We start from the raw sequence: 22,988 nt of genomic DNA, 5'->3' as shown, positions 1-22,988 counted from the left end.
CTAGAGGAAGATTTCAACCATTTTTTTTGGTGTGTGACTGTTTTTGGCTGCACACACGCTGTCTCGTCACGTGATCCCGGTGATCCACCAATCCGGAGGCGGCTCCCAAACAGCTGACAGTGAACAACAACACAGGACGGGTTTGTGTGTTCTTCCTGCAGGTGGTGGTGGGCAGTAGAGTCCTGCCCGCAGCCTGCACACCGTCTGGGAGGATCGGCCTGTGCTCCGTGTGCTATGTTCGCTTTACGCACAACTTGGGTGTAAATCCAGAAGCTGCAGCTGTCCGTGAACGCACCACAGCCGCACACCATGGCTCCGTCCCTGATCCGCGCCTGCCGCAGTCTGGCTCTGTGGACGTGGCTGCTGTCCTTCTGCTTCGTCCACCTGCTGTGTCTGGACTTCACCGTGGCGGAGAAGGAGGAGTGGTACACGGCTTTTGTCAACATCACCTACCTGGACCCGGTCACCTCCGAGCTGAAGACGGAAAAAACCGAGTGCGGCCGATACGGAGAGCATTCCCCGAAGAAGGAAGCCCGAGGTCTGGTTCTGGTTCCGTCCCTCCCGCAGGACAGACAGGCGTGCGACCCAAACGTCCGGTTCCGATCCGTGCCTCCGAACACCGCCTGGGTGGCGTTCGTGGCCGCTGGGAATTGCACGTTTCGGGATAAAATCCGGAACGCCGCCAGCTCCAACGCCTCTGCGGTTGTAGTTTATAATGTGGGTTCGGCCGGTGCCAACGACACCATCACCATGCCCCATCCAGGTAACACACACACCACCACTGTGTAACCCCCCACCACCACCACACACACATGCACACACATGCACACATGCACACACATGCACACACACATGCACACACATGCACCAGGTCTGCTTTTCTTTTCCACTTCTGACATTTCAGAGTTCTGACTGACTTTTCTTTCTTTCTTTCTTTCTTTCTTTCATGCATGAATTATGATAACCTTAGTTAAGTTTTTGAGTGTTTTTCTTCCTCCTTGGGCATGAAAAAAAAACAATACAAACATTGGTTTAGCTCATTTGATTAATGAGTAATTTAACCCTTTCATGCACTAATTATGTGAAATTTAGTCAAGATATTTTTCTGCAGTGTTTTTATTCCTCTTTAGACATAAAAAAAACAAAAAAACAATGTGATCGATTTAAAAAAAAACAAAAAAAAATTTCCACTCAGCTGGACACCATGTATTTAATTAAGCAAAGAAACATGTATTTAAAATCTAATATCAGAAAATGATATGGAAAACTATGCAATAAAAACATTTTTAATGCTGCTAATCAGACGTTTTCTCACTTTTGAACATATTCTAATACTAGTTATTATTCACTGCATGGAGATAATATGCAAAATTTAAAAAAAAAAAACGTTTAAAAAATACCTGTCAATTACAGTCTAATAACAATTAGCAATTGATTTACACTAAAACATGTTACTGCAGATCAGGTTTATCAAGAACAGCAAAGTTACAGTAATGGGCTGAATGTCAGTGTATTATGGGATGGTGCATAAGTGTCCACTGTGTTGGCTGATATGGAACTAAAACAACCAAAACCCTGAATATACAAGAGAACAGCTGGAGAAGAACTGTCCACTAGAGTGACCACTGTGCATGAAAGGGTTAAAAAAAACATGTTTTTTGAGAAAAGTGAAATTCCCCACATAACCAGCACCATCTGATATTAAAATGCTTAAAAAAAGCAATTCCCACCAATTTTTCAGACAAAATTATTTTTATAATGATGAAAGGGTGTGTCATAAAACTATATTGAAAACAGAAATATATGATTGAGATTACAAATTATAGCAGTGATAAATTATGTTATTATTCATTCTTAGAGAACTTAGTTTGAATTTAGTTTAGTTAGAATTTAGTTTGTATAAAAAGTTCCGTAATTTTCTTGAAAATCCTTTTTTGGCAAAAATTTTAATGGATTTAGAAACTCAAGATGTTATACTATTGAACTGCAAAAAGTTTGAAATCATTATCTCAATTCTAATTTTTTGATTCAAAGTCAACAGGTGCGTGACTTGACCCAACTGAGTTTTTTTTTCATGGATTTACAAAAATGTCCACTCAGCTACACCATGCATTATATTTTTGAAGCAAAGAAACAGGTATTTAAAACCCGATATCAGAAAAGGATATGAAAACAATGAAATAAAAACATGTTCAGTGCTGCTAATCTGATATTTTCTCACATTTTAACATATTCTAACACTAGTTATTACTCACTTCATTGAGATAATGTGCAAAAAAAATAGCAATTAACAATTGATTTCCACTCAAGAACCAATCAGGAACAGCAAAGTTACAGTAATGATATGAATTGCAGTTCATGAGATGGTGCATAAGTGTCCACTGTGTTGGCTGATATGGAACTAAAACAACAAAACCCATGAAAATACAAGAGAACAGCTGGAGAATAACTGTCCGCTGTAGTGACCACTATGCATGAAAGGGTTAATAACCTTTATTTTGCCCTTTCATTCATACTGGTCACTAGTGATGGGACTTTTGGCACTTACTTACTAACTTACTTACTTAGTTACTTACTTACTTTGAAGGGAGCCGTTCACTGAGAAGAGCCGTTCAAAAGACTGGGTCTTTTATGGTTTTTGCATTATTTTGAAACACCAATGTTTTAATGACTAAATAGGCTATATGTGATGATTGATATTACATTTTAAGGGTGTTTAATTGGCGCTTCAGTAAATACTATCTTACAAAAGACTATCTTAAAAGACTATCTTAAAAAGAATAGTTAGTTCAAATGTGTGGGCTAAATACATGACATGAGAGGTGACATTAGGCAAATGCTGGAATTTGACAAAAAAAAAACATCACGGTACATTATGTGGACTAATCTGTAGCCTAAAAATGAAGAAGAAAATATAACATTTTCTTGTGAAATAACATATTATTGTCCTCAAAACACAAACAACAAATGTGTGTAAACATACGGAAAAAATTGCACAAAACACAACAGTGATTAATCACTGTTATTAATCAAAAAAAAAAAGAAAAAAGAACAGCTCTTTACAAAGAGTTGGTTCCCATCGTTCATTTCAAAGAGCCGTTCAAAAGATTCGATTCGTTCGTGAACGTCACATCACTACTGGTCACTACAGTGGACAGCTATTCTTCTATTCTATTTATTTCTTCTATTTATGCATTTGGCAGCATTTCTACAGCTGTTCTCTTGTATATTCATGGGTTTTGTTGTTTTAGTTGCATATCTATGGAGAGAAATTTGCTTCTTTATTCATCAGTCAAAAAGAATGGATTTGCAATTAAAAAGAATAGATTCGCAACTAAAAAAGATTTTAGAGCAAAAGACAGTAAGTGGCAATCAAAAAAAAAAAGATCCTTTTGCTTGTAAATCAGTCCTCATTGCTTGTGAGTTAAAAACTTTTGCTTGAGACTTCAAAAGTTTTGCTTGAAAATCACTCCTCTTTGTTTGCAACTTCAAAAATTTTGCTTGCAAATTTAACTGCACTTAATGGGCGGGGCCTACACTGATGGATGAGAGAAGCCTTCTTCTCTTTGTGCGCCAGAGCACCTGGCACCGAGCTGTGGTCCAGGTGTCCTGTCTCCACCCTACACCTGCTGTCTCTCAACTCCTCCCTGTAACTCTCTCACTCATTCCATACTCTGCTCAGGCTGTGAATGGACAGGCTGTAGCCGACGATATTTAGTGTAATTTGTTACTTATGGGACACATTTCAATTTCAAAGAGCAGCAGACTATCAACTGACCTCCCAGTAACATAACACAACGGAGAAGTGGATTTAAGGTGGAAACTGGAGCCGGCGCTGGAGCCAGGACAAACCCACCAATAGAAACTCTTCTTTCATCCATCAGCGTAGGCCCCGCCCATTAAGTGCAGTTAAATTCGCAAGCAAAACTTTTGAAGTTGCAAACAAAGAGGAGTGATTTTCAAGCAAAACTTTTGAAGTCTTAGGCAAAAGTTTTTAACTCACAAGCAATGAGGACTGATTTATAAGCAAAATTATCTTTTTTTTGGATTGCCACTTACTGTCTTTTGCTCTCAAATCTCTTTCTTGGTTGCAAATTTATTCTTTTTAATTGCAAATCCATTCTTTTTGATTGATGAATAAAGAAACAAATTTCTCTCCGTACATATCAGCCAACACAGTGGATACTTATGCACCATCCCATACACTGACATTCATACCATCACTGTAACTGCATGTTCTTGATAAACCTGATCTGCAGGAACCTGACTGAGTGTAAATCAATTGCTAATTGTTATTAGACTGTAATTGACAGTTTTCATAGACAAATAGTTTTTTTTTATATATTATCTCCATGAAGTGAGTAAGAACTAGTATTAGAGTATGATAAAAGGTGAAGAAACATCAGATCAGCTGCATCAAAAATGCTTTTGTTTCATAGTTTTCACAGTATATCACTTTCTGATATTGTGTTTTAAATACATGTTTATTTGCTTCAAAAATTAAACACATGGTATCTAAATGAGTGGACATTTTTGTAACTCCATGAAAAATAGGTTAATTAAAAAAAATCAATCTCATTGGGTTTTTTTCATGCCTAAAGAGGAATAAAAACACCCAGGAAAAAAAAAAATCAAAGTGTTAATTGAAGGAGTTGTGCCTGTTGAGTGTCTGTTAAGAGATTAACAAGCTCCATCAGACATTTCCAGGAGCCATGAATAAAAACATGAAATGATTTAAGTCTTGCTTTTTTTCCCCCAAATACATTTTTTTGTTTGTTTGTTTACTTGTTTGTTTGTTTTTTTCAAATAGAGCAGTTAGCATAGCAGTAGACATTGGGGAGGGGGGGCGTGATAGGAGCAATCATTTGGCATAGCCTCTCTGTGGGTCAGTTTTGGGAATTTTTTGACTGGATTGTGGGGCTCTTGTGGGGCAATTATGGCTGTATTTTGGAGGCCCACAATTGGTTTTGGGTGAATTTTGGCCTCTCTTTGGGTCAGTTTTGGCTACTTTTTGGCTGGATTGTGGGGATTTGGGGCTTTTCTGGGACATTTATAGCTAAATTTTGGAAGTCCACAATTATTTTTAGATGAATTTTGGCCTCCTTTAGGTTTGATTTTGGCTCACCTACTTTGGGCCATTTAGGGCCCGTACATCCGCCCATAATGATTATACTATCTGGGAAGTATTACAAAACACAAACATACCCATCTATACTTAATACATATTTCCCCACCTGTATATATACATCCACTCATAAAAATAGACAATTACCAATGTTTACAATGGAGAATAAAAATAAAATATCTGTATATACACTCACATAAATTTACATCAACACACACACACACACACACATATATATATTTGTATGTGTGTATATATATGTCAAGGCCCAAAATGGAATCTGGCCCGATTCAGAATGGAATTCTATTCTAGGCCGGCCTAGAATGGAATCCTGCTGCTATAATGTTATTTTTATACCATGTTTAATGCAAATGATCTAAATTATTACAAAAATCAATACATGGAATTTGCAAATATGTGAAAAAAAAATGAAACAAACAACATTTTAATTGTAAACTATAATACAATTTATTTACAAATAGAACCTAGTGGAACTCCCCACCAATATATGGTACAGTGAAATCGACTGAAATGGACAATAGTTACTCAAGGTATGTAAGACTGAAAATGTAAAATTATGACAAATTATGGAATTATGGATCATTTGCATTAAACATGGTATAAAAATAACATTATAGCAGCAGGATTCCATTCTAGGCCGGCCTAGAATAGAATTCCATTGAATCTGGCCGGATTCCATTTTGGGCCTCGACACATATATTTATATATATATATATATATACACAATAACAAATAATGAATAATGCACATACATGTCTACTGACTTTTCCAGACCACCCCACTACGGGTGTCCACAGTCCACTCATGTCCAAGAGGCCAGACAGCAGAAACAGAGCTTATTAACTACCCTCATATACACTACAAACAAAAAGTGAAGGATATTTTTAATTTTTGGGCTATTTTTTTCAGTTAGGATTGATGCACAGCGCTTTTTACTGTGTTGTGTGTGAACTGAATTGAATTGAAACACATTTTTTTTAAATGACCAGACATAGTTTTATTTACAAATGGCAAAAATGCCTAAAAAAAGACAAAAAAAAAAAAAAAAAGAAATATCCTTAAGTTTTTGTTTGTAGTGTAAGTCATCCCTGCAACTGTGAACTCAGCTGTACAGTCAATAGTTGTAACACTCAGAATGAAAACAAGCCGTAGTTGTTTAGTTTGTGGAAATGTTAGTGCGGATTTTGGTGTTTTAAGTGTGTAACAAACTGCTGCAACCTTCAATGTACCGTTGAGCCCAAAATTCTTAGCCCCCCCCTTATGAAATTAGACAAAACTCTTGATTTCTCCATGGAAGTGACCATTAACAACAAGTGTTTATAGTGTATTTGTCTCCAAAATACCTTAGACAACATACAGGAACATAAAGATAAGACTAAATGCAAAGTTAAACACATGAGCGCTCATTTTTGTCATGGGGATGCACAAAGTTAGTTCCCAGTAAACTTTTCTGCATGATTAATGTCCCGTGATAGCAGTTAATCATTGTCACGATACACTCATTTATGATAAATTACAAAGTCTGGTTAACCAAAGAAGGGGAAAAATAGGTTATACATAAAAAGGCAAAAGCAGGAATTGTGTGTTTATTGAATGCACTGCGCTGCACACAACATTTGACACGTCTGAATTATTTACTCTTCACATCCACATCAACTATAACTTCCATCTGTTGTGAATTTTACTTATTAGGTGGCGATACATCCCTTTATCCACACCTGTTGTGTCAATGCAGTTCATGTCATCTTGTCACTTTGTGAGTTCAGCTTTGCTAATTAAAAAAGCACTAAAAAAAACATTTGGCAGCACCTTTCACAAAGATGAACACAGATTGGCTTTCATTTAATCTATTATAGTACTTAGAGCACAAGTGTTAAACTCTTTTTAGTTCAAGGGACACATACTGTCCAATATGATCTCAAGTGGGTCAGCCCAGTAAAATAATAACAATTAAAAAAAAAAAAAAAAATCAAAATTACGTAATGAAAATGTTTAAATTTATAAAGTTTCCTTAGCATTTACACATGTGCATTATTTTAACAGATCACAGTGGATCTACAAGGATACAAAACATTTACTAACAGGCAGAATATTGTTAAAATTACAGTTAAGATATTTCAGGTTGTTCATATTTTATCAGGTTATTTACAATTTTGAGAAAGGATAGTTTGTAAATGTAAATGTTTTCATGTAATTTTACTTTTTTACACTAAATCAAAGAGGAAAAACTTGGAGTTGTTATCATTTGTAGCTTATTATGATAGTATTTTTCTGGTCCGACTCACTTGAAAGTGAATTGTTTGGAATGTGGCCCCTGAACTGAAGTCATTTTGACATCCTTGACTGTTCATATCTTCAGTGTAATTTTTGCACTTCACATATTCATCCCAAGCGGTGGATTGTACCCTTTAGTGGGCTGGTTTTGGTCCACGAGCCATATGTTTGACACCTGTGACTTAGAGGCTGAGTGTTGTCTGTGAATCTGACAGAATATCTGTCAGTGTGTGGCAAATACCAAATAAATGGTAACATGTTCTGCACCGACAGCTGTTTGTAGAGCATAGTCTGAGTTTTCTGTTTACATACTAATTTATGAATGAAGCAAAAAGGGAAAAAACAGCCATCGTAATAGTGTCTTAACTTGTGGATGCAAGACTTGAGTTTTTGTCAGTAAGCAGAGGCTGCAGTTTCACAGTAACCCACAGAAGAATTGTGAACATTAAGAAAAAAAAAAAAAAAAAAAGCTTTTGTTTGATTTTCAGAAGTATTAGTTATCTGCTCAAAGCACATTTTTACTGTGAAACAGTGAACATTGTTTACTCAACACACCCAGTGCTCCTTAGGGTTTAATCCCATGCAAACTGTCATGAAAACACAGATGTGACTCTCAAGTTTTTTCTTAAGAGTCACATTTCCACCTGTTTTCCAGAGGCGGTGCAGGCTGATTCAGAGCTAATCTGTTTAAATAACATCAGAAAGAGCAGTTTGTCACTACCAGGTTGTGACTAAATCAGTAAATAACATCTGTAGAACAAACAGTAAAGGTCACATTTTTATTTTGGTTCACAATAGACAAGGACTAACAGGAGAGAAACGAACACTCGACCCTTTTTCCAAATATTGACATGAGAATTTGTTTTTATTAACTACTTTTCAAAAAATGTTATCACTCTACTTGTGTTTTAATTCTTATTTTGTTGTTTTTGCTCCTAAAAAGATGATTCAAAGTCCATCCTGGTGCTTTTTAGGTGAAATGGTTTATATACAGGGTGGGGAAGCAAAATTTACAATGAACATGTAGTTGTTTTTTCTCAGCAGGCACTACGTCAATTGTTTTGAAACCAAACATATACTGATGTCATAATCATACCTAACACTATTATCCATACCTTTTCAGAAACTTTTGCCCATATGAGTAATCAGGAAAGCAAACGTCAAAGAGTGTGTGATTTGCTGAATGCACTCGTCACACCAAAGGAGATTTCAAAAATAGTTGGAGTGTCCATAAAGACTGTTTATAATGGAAAGAAGAGAATGACTATGAGCAAAATTATTACAAGAAAGTCTGGAAGATACTATTAAAGAAGAATGGGAGAAGTTGTCACCCGAATATTTGAGGAACACTTGCGCAAGTTTCAGGAAGCGTGTGAAGGCAGTTATTGAGAAAGAAGGAGGACACATAGAATAAAAACATTTTCTATTATGTACATTTTCTTGTGGCAAATACATTCTCATGACTTTCAATAAACTAATTGGTCATACACTGTCTTTCAATCCCTGCCTCAAAATATTGTACATTTTGCTTCCCCACCCTGTACTTTATAATGTATTATAATATAGCTCATGCAGGGATCTAGATATGTACAAATGTCCTATTGTTGTGGAAGATGTCTTTTGCATTAGTGTAAAGCCATGGAACTACAATTCTTAGATTTATTTCTCTGTGTCATGTGTCTTTTGACATTTTATGGGCAGTTCTTTCTGAATCGACGTGTCATTTGTAAGCAAAACACTTTGTTCCTGTGTAAACGCGCCCTTGTTTTACACTTGTCCTGTATTTCCATCATAAATGTGCTCTCAGGTTGTTGCTAGTTTTCATAAAGGTGCGGCAGGGCAGCATGCCTGTGCCGGACAATGACAGAATACAGGACGGCTGTTTAACTAAAGGATCTGCACTTTAACAGATGGTCAAACAAAAAGCACACGACACCTGACGTCATACGGTCAGGCCACTGTGAGTAATTTCCAGCAGAATCCCATCACAAGAGACTGTAAGACTCCAAGACTTTTGATATTTATCACAGGAGTGTTGTTTATTTTGGTCAAGTAAAGCCAGGAGATCCGGTTGACTGCTTCACAATCCCTGGGTCTCTGCTCCTGACCTGACAAACAAGAGTTTCCACACATGGCCCGAGGTTACCTCCAACAAAAGATGAGAGGCATGCGGCTATTTTAAAGACTTGCCCTGCTTGGAGTCATGGCATCGTCTAAATATAAACAGAGGCGTAAGAGACTAAAAAGGCTGCGAGGAGGAAGGTAACAGTGAGTGCAGAGAGACAAAGGAATGGATCTTTTAATGTGAGGCTGTGAATGAAACAATGAAGGCTTTAGTGTGTGGAGCGAACACAGCTGGGCCATAAAATCCACAGTTGTCAGGGCTGCAAACCACTCACAGCTGTTTTAGGTTGAGCAATGTTGAACTTTACCTCGAGCTGTGAAAACAGGTCAGTTAATCACAATCAATCCGCTCTGGACGTTTTTTTTTTTTTTTTTTTTTCTCTTTTTTTCACCACATTTTCCATAGTTTTTAGACTTTTAGCCCATGTGTCCATCAGTAATGTTTCATCTCTCACAGGATGTTCTGATTGAATGAAATCCTCTGAAGTGTTTTATTTACACATTTGCAGCGTGTCCTCCTGTAATCTCCTGTTTGTGCGTGGTTGTTAATGAAGGTAGCCAGTTAATTCTGCAGTAATCTGTGCTCCAGGGTTATCCACACCAGCAGCAGATTTTAAACCTGCTAAAGACGTTAAATGCACTGAGCTGAACACTGCTGGTGCCCTTTAAATTAACCCACTCAGTGTTTATTTGTACTATACAGGGTGCCCATAAAGTCTATTTACAATTTAATAAACTTATTACACAAGCAAATGAATAGGTAAATCTGTGGAAAGTATTACAAAATAAAAAGTAGATATTGAAGTTTCTTCACTTCACTTAATACACCTGTATAAGGGCACCATTATGCTGCGTTCCAGGCATCCCCTAACTCGTGTTTTTTCAACCTTCTACCAGTGAAAATCCACTGGAATGTCAGTCAAACCTGTGACTTCCCACCCGTGAACTCGTACTAGATCGATGTACTCCCAGTTCCGAGCTCTGACATCACGTAGCAATGGCGGCCCCCATGGATACGGTGTTTATGCAGATTGTTTATTAAAACAAGGTATTGCTCTAACATTATTTATCTGCAAATGTTCTGCATAATCAGCAGCTGCTCTAGTGTTAGCTAGTTTTCAGTCCTTTGAGTGGAACAATAAATTAATACCAAATACGTATCCAAATATACAAATAATATAACATAAAAGGTAGAACAGCTTCTCTTGCCGTATGCGCTATTTTTCCTCCTCCGTTTCCCTCAAATAAGCAAAGAACAAATACCTTTGGTGATAGAAATGATTGTAAATGAGCATAATGTACGGTCCACCATGCTGGTTTGTTTACATCTAACTACCACAATTCCTTGCACTCAGGCAGTTTGGCGTGACTTGCCTGGAACGTTACAAAGTCATGAGTCGTGGTTTGAAGTCGTGACTTACAGGCTCAAAAAACGGCCTTGAACGCAGCACACAAAGCACATCAAGACAGTACTGGATTTCTTGCCATGTTGCCTGGATCATACCCTCATCAATGGTGGCAATGGCATCACTAGTCGTTTTTCCACTGAATCTCAAACTTGCACATAAAAATGTACCTAATGGAAAAACGACAATTTCCCCAAAACTCTTGTTTTTCAATTAAAAGTTTTTTGCGCTGGCAAGAGGTGGTTTTTCAGGCGTAGCGCGATTGGTATATCACGCAAAACTGCAATGGAAAGACCTTTTTCCGCAACTAGCATCACATGAATTAAAAAAAAAAAACGGATGTTGACAGACGTTACAACAAGTGAAGAAGAAGAAAAATTTTAAAAGAAACATGGCGCAGTATGTGTAGACACACCAGGAAACCAAATCATTTTTTAACTTACTATGGGATAGAATGAAGATGAATATATCTGTAAATCAACACTAAATTTACGTTCGTCCTCATGTTTATGGAATGACTTCTCATGTCATCTCACGATAACAAATAAACAAATCATCACATTTAATCAAATAGGACTGATCCGACACTTTTCTTTTCATTCTTGCGATGATTATGAGTGTGTAACACTAAATACTTCTCATATAGTAGTATAAATAAAGTATGAATAGTATAATTATTATTATTGAATTAATTATTAGTTCCCTGAACCAATCTGATAGCGACAGCGCTTTCTCAAACCATCCGTCTTAAATATTTCTTAACTGTTGTAAAAAGGAAAACATGCGTGGAACCCATTTAACTGATCTGGTATTTCCAGAACCGATCAGGTAGCAACAAACCACCATAACTACAAATTATGGAGTTTCTAATTTAAGTTAAAGTTAGCACAAATTGGTTATTAGCAGGTTTTTATTTGAGTTGTTTTGCTGAACCTGGTGGTGTTCGGTTAAGTTTGTCAGCTAAGGTAATATGCTAATTAGTGTCATTTACTGCAGGTAGAAATATGGGTCCACTTTGCCAGTTATTTTATTCTATTTGTAAATTTACTTACATTTCATAATAGTATGTGATGCCTGTAAGTAGTTTTATTTGTCCTGCGCTTGTTTCGAAAACCTACGTAAACCTACCGCTAAATTTAAAACTTTTCAAAGTAATAAATTCAGTACTTTTATTGGTCAACCCCACTACTCAAAAGCATAACTGATACAAACATAGTTGTGGAAAAAATTATTAGACAATCAAAAGTCATCAAAAACAATAGTTATGCAACCAAGTACTAACTCCTGTGTGTATCATGTGACTCAAACAGAGAAAAGAAAACATGGAATGCCTAAATGTACTGTTTTGTCAGTACAGTGCCATAGATATGGATATAAGAACTGAAGTGATTTTGGTTATTATCAAAAAAACATGAAATATAGATAGATATCAGCTGTGAAATTAAACTCTTATGAGCTATTTTTGTTGTTATCATTATATTTGTCCAAACAAATGTACCTTTAGTTGTGCCAGGATTAAAATGAACAAGAAATTGAAGACAACATGGGGTGGTCTAATCATTTTTTCCGCCAGTACAACAAACCTTATTAACTTATGTCATCAGTTGCTTTTGTGGACACCCTGTACATTTTGGCTCGGTGTCTGTGAAATCTTGAATCCTCTCATAAGTTTAGTCTCAGACATTGCCCTCCTGTATTAGAAGCAGCTAAGGTAATATGCTAATTAGTGTCATTTACTGCAGGTAGAAATATGGGTCCACTTTGCCAGTTATTTTTTTCTATTTGTAAATTTATTAACGTTTCATAATAATATGTGATGCCTGTAAGCAGTTTTATTTGTCCTGCGCTTGTTTCGAAAACCTACGTAAACCTACCGCTAAATTTAAAACTTTTCAAAGTAATAAATTCAGTACTTTTATTGGTCAACCCCACTACTCAAAAGCATAACTGATACAAACATAGTTGTGGAAAAAATTATTAGACCATCAAAAGTCATCAAAAACAATAGTTATGCAACCAAGTACTAACTCCTGTGTGTGTCATGTGACTCAAACAGAGAAAAGAAAACATGGAATGCCTAAATGTACTGTTTTGTCAGTACAGTGCCATAGATATGGATATAAGAACTGAAGTGATTTTGGTTATTATCAAAAAAACATGGAATATAGATAGATATCAGCTGTGAAATTAAACTCTTATGAGCTATTTTTGTTGTTATCATTATATTTGTCCAAACAAATGTACCTTTAGTTGTGCCAGGATTAAAATGAACAAGAAATTGAAGAAAACATGGGGTGGTCTAATCATTTTTTCCGCCACTAGAACAAACCTGATTAACTTATGTCATCAGTTGCTTTTGTGGACACCCTGTACATTTTGGCTCGGTGTCTGTGAAATCTTGAATCCTCTCATAAGTTTAGTCTCAGACATTGCCCTCCTGTTTTAGAAGCAGCTATTTTTGTCTGCTCTGACTGCGTCACAGTGAGCAGAAGAGCAGATAAGAGTCAAGGCTTAGGGAAATCTTACATTTCTTATTATCCTTTTCCTTATTTCTAATTATGGCTGCACTGAACCTGGCCATACACATACACCGACATTTGAGATATGCAAACTCAGATTGTGAGGTTGTGAGATTTGACACAGGAATGATATGGTTAATATCACCTATACAAAGGTAAATAATGTTTTGTACTGTTATATCTTCCCAAAGTGTGTGTACATGCTTAATAAAACTATAAATCTGCAGGAGGAGTGTTTACATCTGAGGTTATGTGCCCAGTCATGTATTTCTATTCCACATTTAACATTTATATTCACCAGTAAGTGATTAAGATTCAGTATTTTGGTAACTGTCTTCCCACCTCATGCTTACTTTCACATTTTCCTGAGTAAAAAACAGAACACAAAACATTGATAATGAAATGTGAGAACCTGATTAGAACAGCACACTGCCATCTGTTTGCTATCCAAATACACACGTTTGTTTTCCTGGTCACCATTTGTAACAGGGTTTGCTTAATACATGCACAATGTGAGATAGCCGGCAGAGGATAATACAGAATAAACCTTTGTGTCAACTGTGGAATTAATGCCAACTGGATTATTCTGTTGTGGTTTTTGCACACACAAGCCGTTTGTACCATTTATGTCTTACACTTAACGTATGTACCAACAGCACAATGATATCTCTTATCATCATTGTTTGCTGTTTCTGCTCAGATGCATTTTCTTTTCTTCTTTTTTGACAAATTTTACATTTTTTAACAAACGGACAATAAAATGAAAATGTAAAGACATAAGAAGCAACAGATGTCAACAAGTACAGACAGGGCAGTATCAAAATTTAAAGTACAGTAAGGTAAAGAAGCAGGTCAGTGAGTCACAATACGAGGGCCGTTCAATAAGTTCATGGCCTCACCCAGAACAGAACAACACAGACTGACAATTTATATTTTATTTTTCAACATAATCTCCATTTACAGCAATGCACTTGGTCCATCGATGTTCAAGCATCACTATCCCATCACGAAAGAATGTAACATCCTGTATTATAACAACCAGTATTTCTGGGTGAGGCCATGAACTTATTGAACAGCCCTCGTATTATCCCATCATGATCAGAGGGTTGAGTTAGCTTGGGTATTGTCCTGTTTCAGTCCATGTCAGATCATTCAGATGATGCATTTTCTTTTAAAATATATCTCTTTTTTTTTAATAATTCAAATTTTTATTCCATTCTGTAATGGAGAATTTACATGTTTTACATTCACATGCACATATAACATTTTACAGTGTTGATTTTCTATATTTCTTTTCTTTTCTTTTCAGAAAAAAACAAAACAGTCTATCTACAGGGTGGGGAAGCAAAATTTACAATGAACATTTAGTTGTTTTTTCTCAGCAGGCACTACGTCAATTGTTTTGAAACCAAACATATACTGATGCCATAATCATACCTAACACTATTATCCATACCTTTTCCGAAACTTTTGCCCATATGAGTAATCAGGAAAGCAAACGTCAAAGAGTGTGTGATTTGCTGAATGCACTCGTCACACCAAAGGAGATTTCAAAAATAGTTGGAGTGTCCATAAAGACTGTTTATAATGGAAAGAAGAGAATGACTATGAGCAAAACTATTACCAGAAAGTCTGAAAGATACTATTAAAGAAGAATGGGAGAAGTTGTCACCCGAATATTTGAGGAACACTTGCGCAAGTTTCAGGAAGCGTGTGAAGGCAGTTATTGAGAAAGGAGGACACATAGAATAAAAACATTTTCTATTATGTACATTTTCTTGTGGCAAATAAATTCTCATGACTTTCAATAAACTAATTGGTCATACACTGTCTTTCAATCCCTGCCTCAAAATATTGTAAATTTTGCTTCCCCACCCTGTATACAATTGTTTTTCTATGTATATCTCCAGTTTTTTCACTTCTTGACCCCCCTGCCTCCTTTTTTTTTTAAACAGCAAAACATAAAATAAATAAATAAATAATAACGCAAACAACAGTAATAGTAGCTAAACAACAATGGGTGTCACGATTTGTTCCCTTTGAGTGTTCATAAAGTCCATCCATGGTTTCCAGCATTCCTCAAATTTGTCATGTTCTAGTCTCAAAGCAAATGTGAGTTTCTCCATTAGAGACTTTTCTTTAACACATTCTATCCACTCTTCTAATGTGGGTAGTTTGTCAGTCATCCATTTCCTGGTGATTACTTTCTTGCTGGCGACCAACAAAATATTCAACAGATATTTTATTTAAAATATACTGAACAACAAAAGAAACGCAAGTTTTGGTCGTTAATTTAGGCAAGAGTTCAGCTGTCCTGTTGAGTTGTTTACTGAGATACACATTACAATAAGTGAGTTGTAACCATTGGAGCGTGTGTTTGCAGGCAAACACGACCACGAGTGGTGTTGAGCACAAAGTATCGGAGGTGCGGTACGTTTTGAGTGATATGGTAGTGGGAGCAACAAATGGGAATGGCAATTCCCTTTGTTTATCCGGGGGCTATAAAAAGAAATGGTAAGATTCAAAAGTTACTGCATTACCACGATGCCTCGCCTTAACGATAATCTGAGAGAACGCGCCATTGGTATGCTTGATGCTGGTTTAACGGCTCGCAACTTTGCCAGACGTCTGCAAGTGCACGAGTCCACCATCAGTAGGCTGAGGACACGATTCCGTGACACAGGGACCACTCGGGACAGACCAAGATCTGGAAGACCACGTGTGACCACCCGTAATCAGGATCGCCATATTCGCTTGGCCCATCTCCGTGACCGTCAACTCAGTGCTACAAGGACAGCAAGAGAGATCCACTGTGAATTTCACAGCTGGATATAAATATCTCATATGAAACCAATATTCATAATAAAACTCCCCTTATAAACCAATACCGAAACATACTTGCGTTTCTTTTGTTGTTCAGTATATATCTTTTGAGCTAAAATATCCTGTATTCTCTTATCCTTAGTCTTGATGAAAATAGCTGATGTCTTCCAGCTGCTTGTGCTGATTCTGGCTTAAATACAAAGTTCAGGTCTCACTACCAGGCATCACCACAAGCCAGGAAACAAAGCAGCTGTGCAGGTTTTACAACACGACTGTTGCATAAAGGGATTTATGACACTGACACCTTTAATGCATTGCAACTGCATCCTGAAAATGATGATTGTTGGATAAAAAGCCTGTAGCCGCTCAGGAAACACAGCTGGCTCGGCTTTGAGTAAGAATCACCTCAAAGTGTGGTGTGGATGTGTTTATGCACCGCTCTGCAGGATGTGAGGAATCGTCGGATCGCTGGTGACGGCAGCCACTGGTTTGTAGCGACTGACGGAGGCAGTGAAACACCATGGGAAGCCTTTATGACTTCATGGAGCCTCAGTCATAAAACAGGCAGCAGAGGAAATATGATGTAACTGTGTTCAGGCTGTTCCTGGAAATGTCAACCCACAACTGTACAACTGTTAATGTCACTTGAAACTTTTGAGTTGTTTTAGGTTCATGACAATTCGATTACAGCCTCTCTAGAAAAATTCCTTTGTAGACAGATTCTTGTGTGTTTTAAAGGATCAGTGTGTGAAACATTTGCTGATTTAAGCAGATCTAAATGCAGAAATGGAATATATTTATAATCGTGCTTTCATTAGTCCTTAACCCTCCGGTATCAGGGTGCGCCTTTTAGGCACACTTTGCACTTTGTTTTAAAAAACTTCATATTATTTTTCACAATTTAAATAAGGTTAGAATTCTAAAGTTGTTCATTTTTGCATGATCTTTAAAATTCTGGCCACCAACTAAAATTTGCACATTGTAAACAAAAGAAAATTACCAGACTAGCATCTGTCTCCCAAGTGTGCCTAAAACGCACTGTTTCTTCCATTTGATATGTATGATTAGGGCTGACCTTGATTTACACAAATAAAATCAAATTAGAGCAGAAAAATAAATCAATATATAATATTTAATAGTTTGATTTATACAGTAGGTGTGCATTTTATGGGCATTGGTGACAGTGATAGCTAGTATTTTTGAACATTTGACCTAGCGCCAAAAATAATAATGCAAATTAACCAGTGTTGGGAGTTAATCATTGACATATGCCAGGATGAAAAAATCAAATATGTAATCCGATTTTTATGTAGTATTTTGGAAAAAAAATTTTGTTTTTGTTTTTTGCATTCCAAAAAAAAATGGTTTGTTTACATTACAAACACAGCATTTAAAGGGTTAAAAAATGTGACAATTATTGAGTATTTGGTATTTTTATTTACGGCTCAAGTTGATGAAATAGAAAAAAGTGTAAAAGAATTAAAAACAAACTATGAAAAATTTTTTGACATTATTCCACAAGTGTGCCAAAAAGGCACACTTGGTGCTTAGTAAGGGCCTTGCTGGATGGGATACCAGAGGGTTAACTACCAGGTTTTGGGATGTTTCTACTGAAGCTCAGGTCTGAAGTCTTCTTTCTTGTGTTTTACCATCTTTGAATGTAGACCAGAGTTAATATCCTTCAACTAAAAAGCACAGAATGAACAAGTAGTGCCAGGCACAAGCCCCGCCCCTCGCACATATTGTAGCTTATTTTGGCATCGATCCAGCTGATGTCATCATGTCTATGCACGTGCTAATGTCAGAATATTAATTGCCTCTATATATGTGCCAAGTTTGAAGTAAATTGAAACAGTAATGATGTTTTTATAGCAGGAAAGTGTCATCGATATGAAAAATCTCTTCTAATCTGGTTAAGGAAATTAAAGTACACTACCATGTATTCATGAGGAAATGGAAAATCCCTAAAAGTTCTATTCTTAGAAGTACGTAGGCTGATCTCCAAGGTCATAAATGTACTCTAAACCAAAGCCTGAGTCAAAGGTTGTGTTGGTTCATGATCAGGCAGGTTGCTGGGAGCTTAGCCTGAGCAGCTAAAGCCTCCCTCTCTGTCACAGGTGTCCTGCCAGGAACCATCTGTTGCTTTGGTTGGTGTGAACAACAAAAGCTTTGACATTACAACATCTTTTGTACCTGTATCTGAAAGATATTTGAGATAGGATATGATTTTTTTGTATCAGCAAATGAAATAAATGTAATCAGAGCTGTAAGCACAGTGTTTTCAATATTTCTTTTAGGCTTTTTTTTACTGCATGAATTAATGCTTGTCCATAGTTGAGTGTCCTAATGTGAGAGATAACCCTCGTCTTCTTTTGGTACAGCTCACAGACACTGACCTCTTAATAGAAATGTTGCTTCAATCACTACATCTCTACTACTTACTACGTAAGATGTTGAGGTTTTTTTTTTTTTTTTTTAATACACAATTAATGAATATTCCAAGTGTTTACCAATCACAGGTCACAAGAGTTTACACAGGGCTCAGCACATGTTGATATAAAGTAATGTAAGTTAATGATACCACTCAGCAAAAAACAAACTGGTGAAGTCAAGCAGTGACACAGTTACATGTGTTGTGTTCAATGGGCTCTAACTTTGTACATATACAACTTATATCAATGTGTGTTGCATATTTCAGTAGGTATTTGTAAGTACTTGAAAATATTAAGGATGATGATTGCATAAAATAAATTTTTTGACCAAAAATATTTTAAAATCTGCTCAGTGACACGGTTTCATCAAAATGCCACTGATTTTGACAAGGTTTATGCCAAAGTGCTTAACATGCAGTTCCCCCTGGAAATTCACTTAAATTGTCCTATGATGTGTTAAATAACATATTAAGCTACACTGTTGACAAAATTTAGGGAAATGTATTGGAAATTTTTGGACTTATTGACACAGATTTAAAGTGACAGGGTTTCAATTCTTGATCCTATTATGATGTAAGGACCAAAGTGTCTAGAAAACAAGTCAGATATTTTGAAAACAAGCATTTGTTTTCCATCACAGTAATAAGCTAACAAATGAGTGCGCGTATTATTCAGGGTTCCTGCAGGGTCTTAAAAAGTCTTAAAAGTGTTGAATGTACAAATCTGCATTTATCCTCCTAAGAGCCAGGAAATGTCAGCAAAGTGCAAGCTGTTTTTGTTTTTTATTAAATAAGTGCCTATATTGGAAACATCATGATGCAACAGTTTTTTCAGATGCAGTTTTCAAAATTTTAATGGAATGTCCTTTGTGGTGGACAGTTTTCTCTTTTTTTTTTTTTTATTTTTTTTTTTTATAAAGTTGTGAAACTCTTGTCCACAAATGTGGACAGAAAACCCATAGATGGGTCTTAGGAGGTTAATACCTTAAAGTCCTTTAAAAGTATTAAATTTGATGTGGTAGGTCCATAAACTTGTTGGATGTTTTGTGTTTATGTGTCTGGGAAATGTCAGCTGCAAAGAAAGTAACGTTAGTCTACTCACTAGGAACCAATTATTTGTAATTTGGCAGCCCCTGGTCAGAAGTGACTCGGAATGGTAAGAAACAAGGCGCTGCAGTAAATAAATACATTTTTCGTAATTCTAGGAGTCACCATTTTTTTAACAGTATGGCTGTGAAATGGAGAAACCTTTAGGAACCCTGATTATTATTATAATTATTATGGATGGATGGATGGATGGATGGATGGATGGATGGATGGATGGTTGGTTGGTTGGTTGGTTGGTTGGTTGGTTGGACAGATGGAGGGATGGATGGTTGGTTGGTTGGTTGGTTGGTTGGATGGACGGATGGATAGATGGATGGACGGATGGATGGCTGGATGAATGGAGGGATGGACAGATGGATGGATAGTCGGATGGATGGACAGACGGATTGATGGTTGGTTGTTGGTTGGTTGGTTGGATGGACGGATGGATAGATAGATGGACGGATGGAGGGACGGATGGATGGATGGACAGATGGATGGATGGACGGACGGATGGATGGATGTATGATTGGATGGATGGACGGACGGATGGATGGATGGACGGATGGATGGTTGGTTCGATGGATGATTGGTTGGTTGGATGGATGGACGGACGTATGATTGGATGGATGGATAGATGGACATATGATTGGATGGATGGGTGGATGGATGGATGGATGGAGGGACAGTTGGTTGAATGGATGGATGGATGGATGGACTGATGGATGGTGCCATCAGGCTTCAGTACCTACAGTGTTTCTTTATGTGTGTGATTATTTTCAGTCATTTCTTCTGTGTTTTCGTCTTTGTGGCGTGTGCTGCAGGTACAGGTGATGTTGTGGCCATCATGATCTCGGAGCACAAAGGTCGAGAGATCGTGGCCTTGCTGGAGCAGGACGTTGTGGTCATGGTGCACATCACGATAGGAACCCGTAACCTGCAGAAGTACGTGAGCAGAACATCGGTGGTGTTTGTCTCCATCTCCTTCATCGTTCTCATGATCATCTCCTTGGCGTGGCTGGTCTTCTACTACATCCAGAGGTTTCGCTACGCTAACGCACGAGACCGCAACCAGGTACAACTGTCTGTGTGTGTGTGGGTGTGTGTGTTTTTAGTTTAATAGTATCTGCTGTGGTTCTAATAGGGCTGATGGTGCTGAGGTCTTGACTCTGATCCGTGTATTTTTCCGTGTGGCGTCGTCCCCGTGAGGCTGAAGAGGCCATATTTAGGCTGACAGCTGGCCCAACACAGACACGCCGAACCAGTGAACCATCAACCAGCTCAGCCCTCTGGTCCACCAAGCCTGCAATGCAAATAGTTGTTTTGCCCTCTCTGTATTACGAACGACCGCCTCTGACGTTCTAGTGACGTCTGTAGTGACAATCCATCACCCCGCCTGTTATGACAGGAGTGGGTGCCATGGCAACCGCTGTTTTCATTTTCACTGTGAATTATATTGATTTATATAGTACAAAGAATTCAACCACGAATCTGCTTCCAATCTGAGCAGTAAGGTGAAACAGATGGTGGTTAGTTTGGCTGGAAACTATGGTTCAAGTTTGTATCAGTATGTTTTCATGTCAGTTAACTGAATTTTTGAGGGTTTTTTTTTTTTTTTTGTGTGTGTGTGGCCTTTTATTGGTCCCAAAACATACCTTAAACTGAGTCTAAAAATGGGTACTTCTGTGAAACTGGTCCCTAAAAGCAGGACAGAGGGGCTAAAAGTTCTCACAAGATGTAGATTAATGTTATGAAGCAAGTTTAGAAGCACTTTGGGTCTATTTTAAAAAGAAATATTTACTGAGATATAACACTTTTTTTTTTTTTTACGTGCGCATACAAAAATCTGCATCTAACACGGTAAAAAGGACACAAAAATTACACACTACTATTTTTTCAAATATCTTATTATTCTTTCACAGGTACATTTTGGGAATTGAACTACCGTACTTTCCGGGCTATAAGGCGCACCAGAATATAAGCTGCACCTGACTATAAGCCACTGGTGTCCACGTAGTGACTTGAGATATTTACACAGAAAGATGGTAAACAGAAAGATTAAATATTTATTTCCATACCTTAACTGCTTTTTTCCAAACACTGCCTGTAACACGGCAGTAAAACGGCAGGAACAGGCTGGTTAAAAAACCCAGAAAAGTCATTGATCACTATCTTCATCTTCCTTCTGCTCACTGAAACCACTGAAGTCGTCCTCTTCAGCGTCAGAGTTGAACATCCTCAGAAAGGCTCCGTCACGCACCTTCTACGTCTCTCCTCCGTTGTTGCTCAATGGCACTTCCGTGCAGCAGCTCTATTTCCTTCTTAGACAGACACATCGATTGCTTTTAACTTAAAAGCTGCAAAATATGTGTGTGTGTCTTCGTGTGTTTTCCATGATGAGGGTTTGTGCATGACATGCAAAATGATTGTTAAAAGTCAAGATTAAAACTTCTCCTCTTCATCACCTCTTCCACCTGTCTGTCTCACTTTTGCACTTCCTGGTAGAGCGCCCCCTGGAGGCTGTTAGCCTGTAAAAATCTGTACCAGAGCTGCATCGTTGTACAGGGTGACACAAAAAAACGGGAACTTTTTAACAATCCAATAAAACCAAGAATGATGGAGGAAAAATATTTTATTCATAGTAATTGAAACCTTAAAACACGCCATTTAAGAAACAATGATGGAATTTTCATTTTTTAAAAATTACTTCCTGTAGATGGCGTCCTCCTGTACGAATGCATTCTTGAAATCCGCTGTTGAGATTCCTAATTGACTGCTGCAACATCTCAGCTGGGATACTGTGAATTTCATCCTGAATTCTCTGTTTTAACTCATCCAGAGTTCTTGGTCCAGTCGTGTACACTTTACTCTTGAGATAGCCCCACAAGAAAAAATCACAAACGGACAAATCTGGCGATCTAGGGGGCCAGGGAACGTTACCGAATCTTGAGATCACACGGTTACTGAACAATTCTCACACAGCCGCCAGTGGTTACTAAAATGGGGGTGTGTTTACTTGCTCAAGGTCACTGTCTCGCAGTGCTGCCACTTGCTCATGTCTGCCAATACGCACTTCAAAAATTCCCGTTTTTTTGGGTCACCCTGTATAAGCCGCAGGATTCAAAAGGAGAAAAAAGTAGCAGTTTATAATCCGGAAAGTACGATAATTATGTAAGGCA

General features: G+C 37.4%; 1 protein-coding gene across 1 annotated transcript in view; it reads left to right on the top strand.

Annotated features, from left to right (window-relative positions):
* Positions 1 to 119: 119 nt before the first annotated feature.
* The window catches only part of rnf150a (ring finger protein 150a), a 38,544-nt gene continuing 15,675 nt past the window's right edge, over positions 120 to 22,988 (top strand). Inside the window, exons 1-2 of the mRNA XM_030140389.1 lie at positions 120 to 763; positions 20,634 to 20,884. Coding sequence (XP_029996249.1) covers positions 310 to 763; positions 20,634 to 20,884 — 705 coding nt within the window. The 5' untranslated portion in view covers positions 120 to 309. The remainder of the gene's footprint in view (positions 764 to 20,633; positions 20,885 to 22,988) is intronic.

This window comes from Sphaeramia orbicularis, chromosome 1 (assembly GCF_902148855.1).
Source record: "Sphaeramia orbicularis chromosome 1, fSphaOr1.1, whole genome shotgun sequence".
Taxonomy (NCBI): domain Eukaryota; kingdom Metazoa; phylum Chordata; class Actinopteri; order Kurtiformes; family Apogonidae; genus Sphaeramia; species Sphaeramia orbicularis.
The sequence above is the reverse complement of the archived record's forward strand: the minus strand, read 5'-3'. Positions and strand labels throughout refer to the sequence as shown.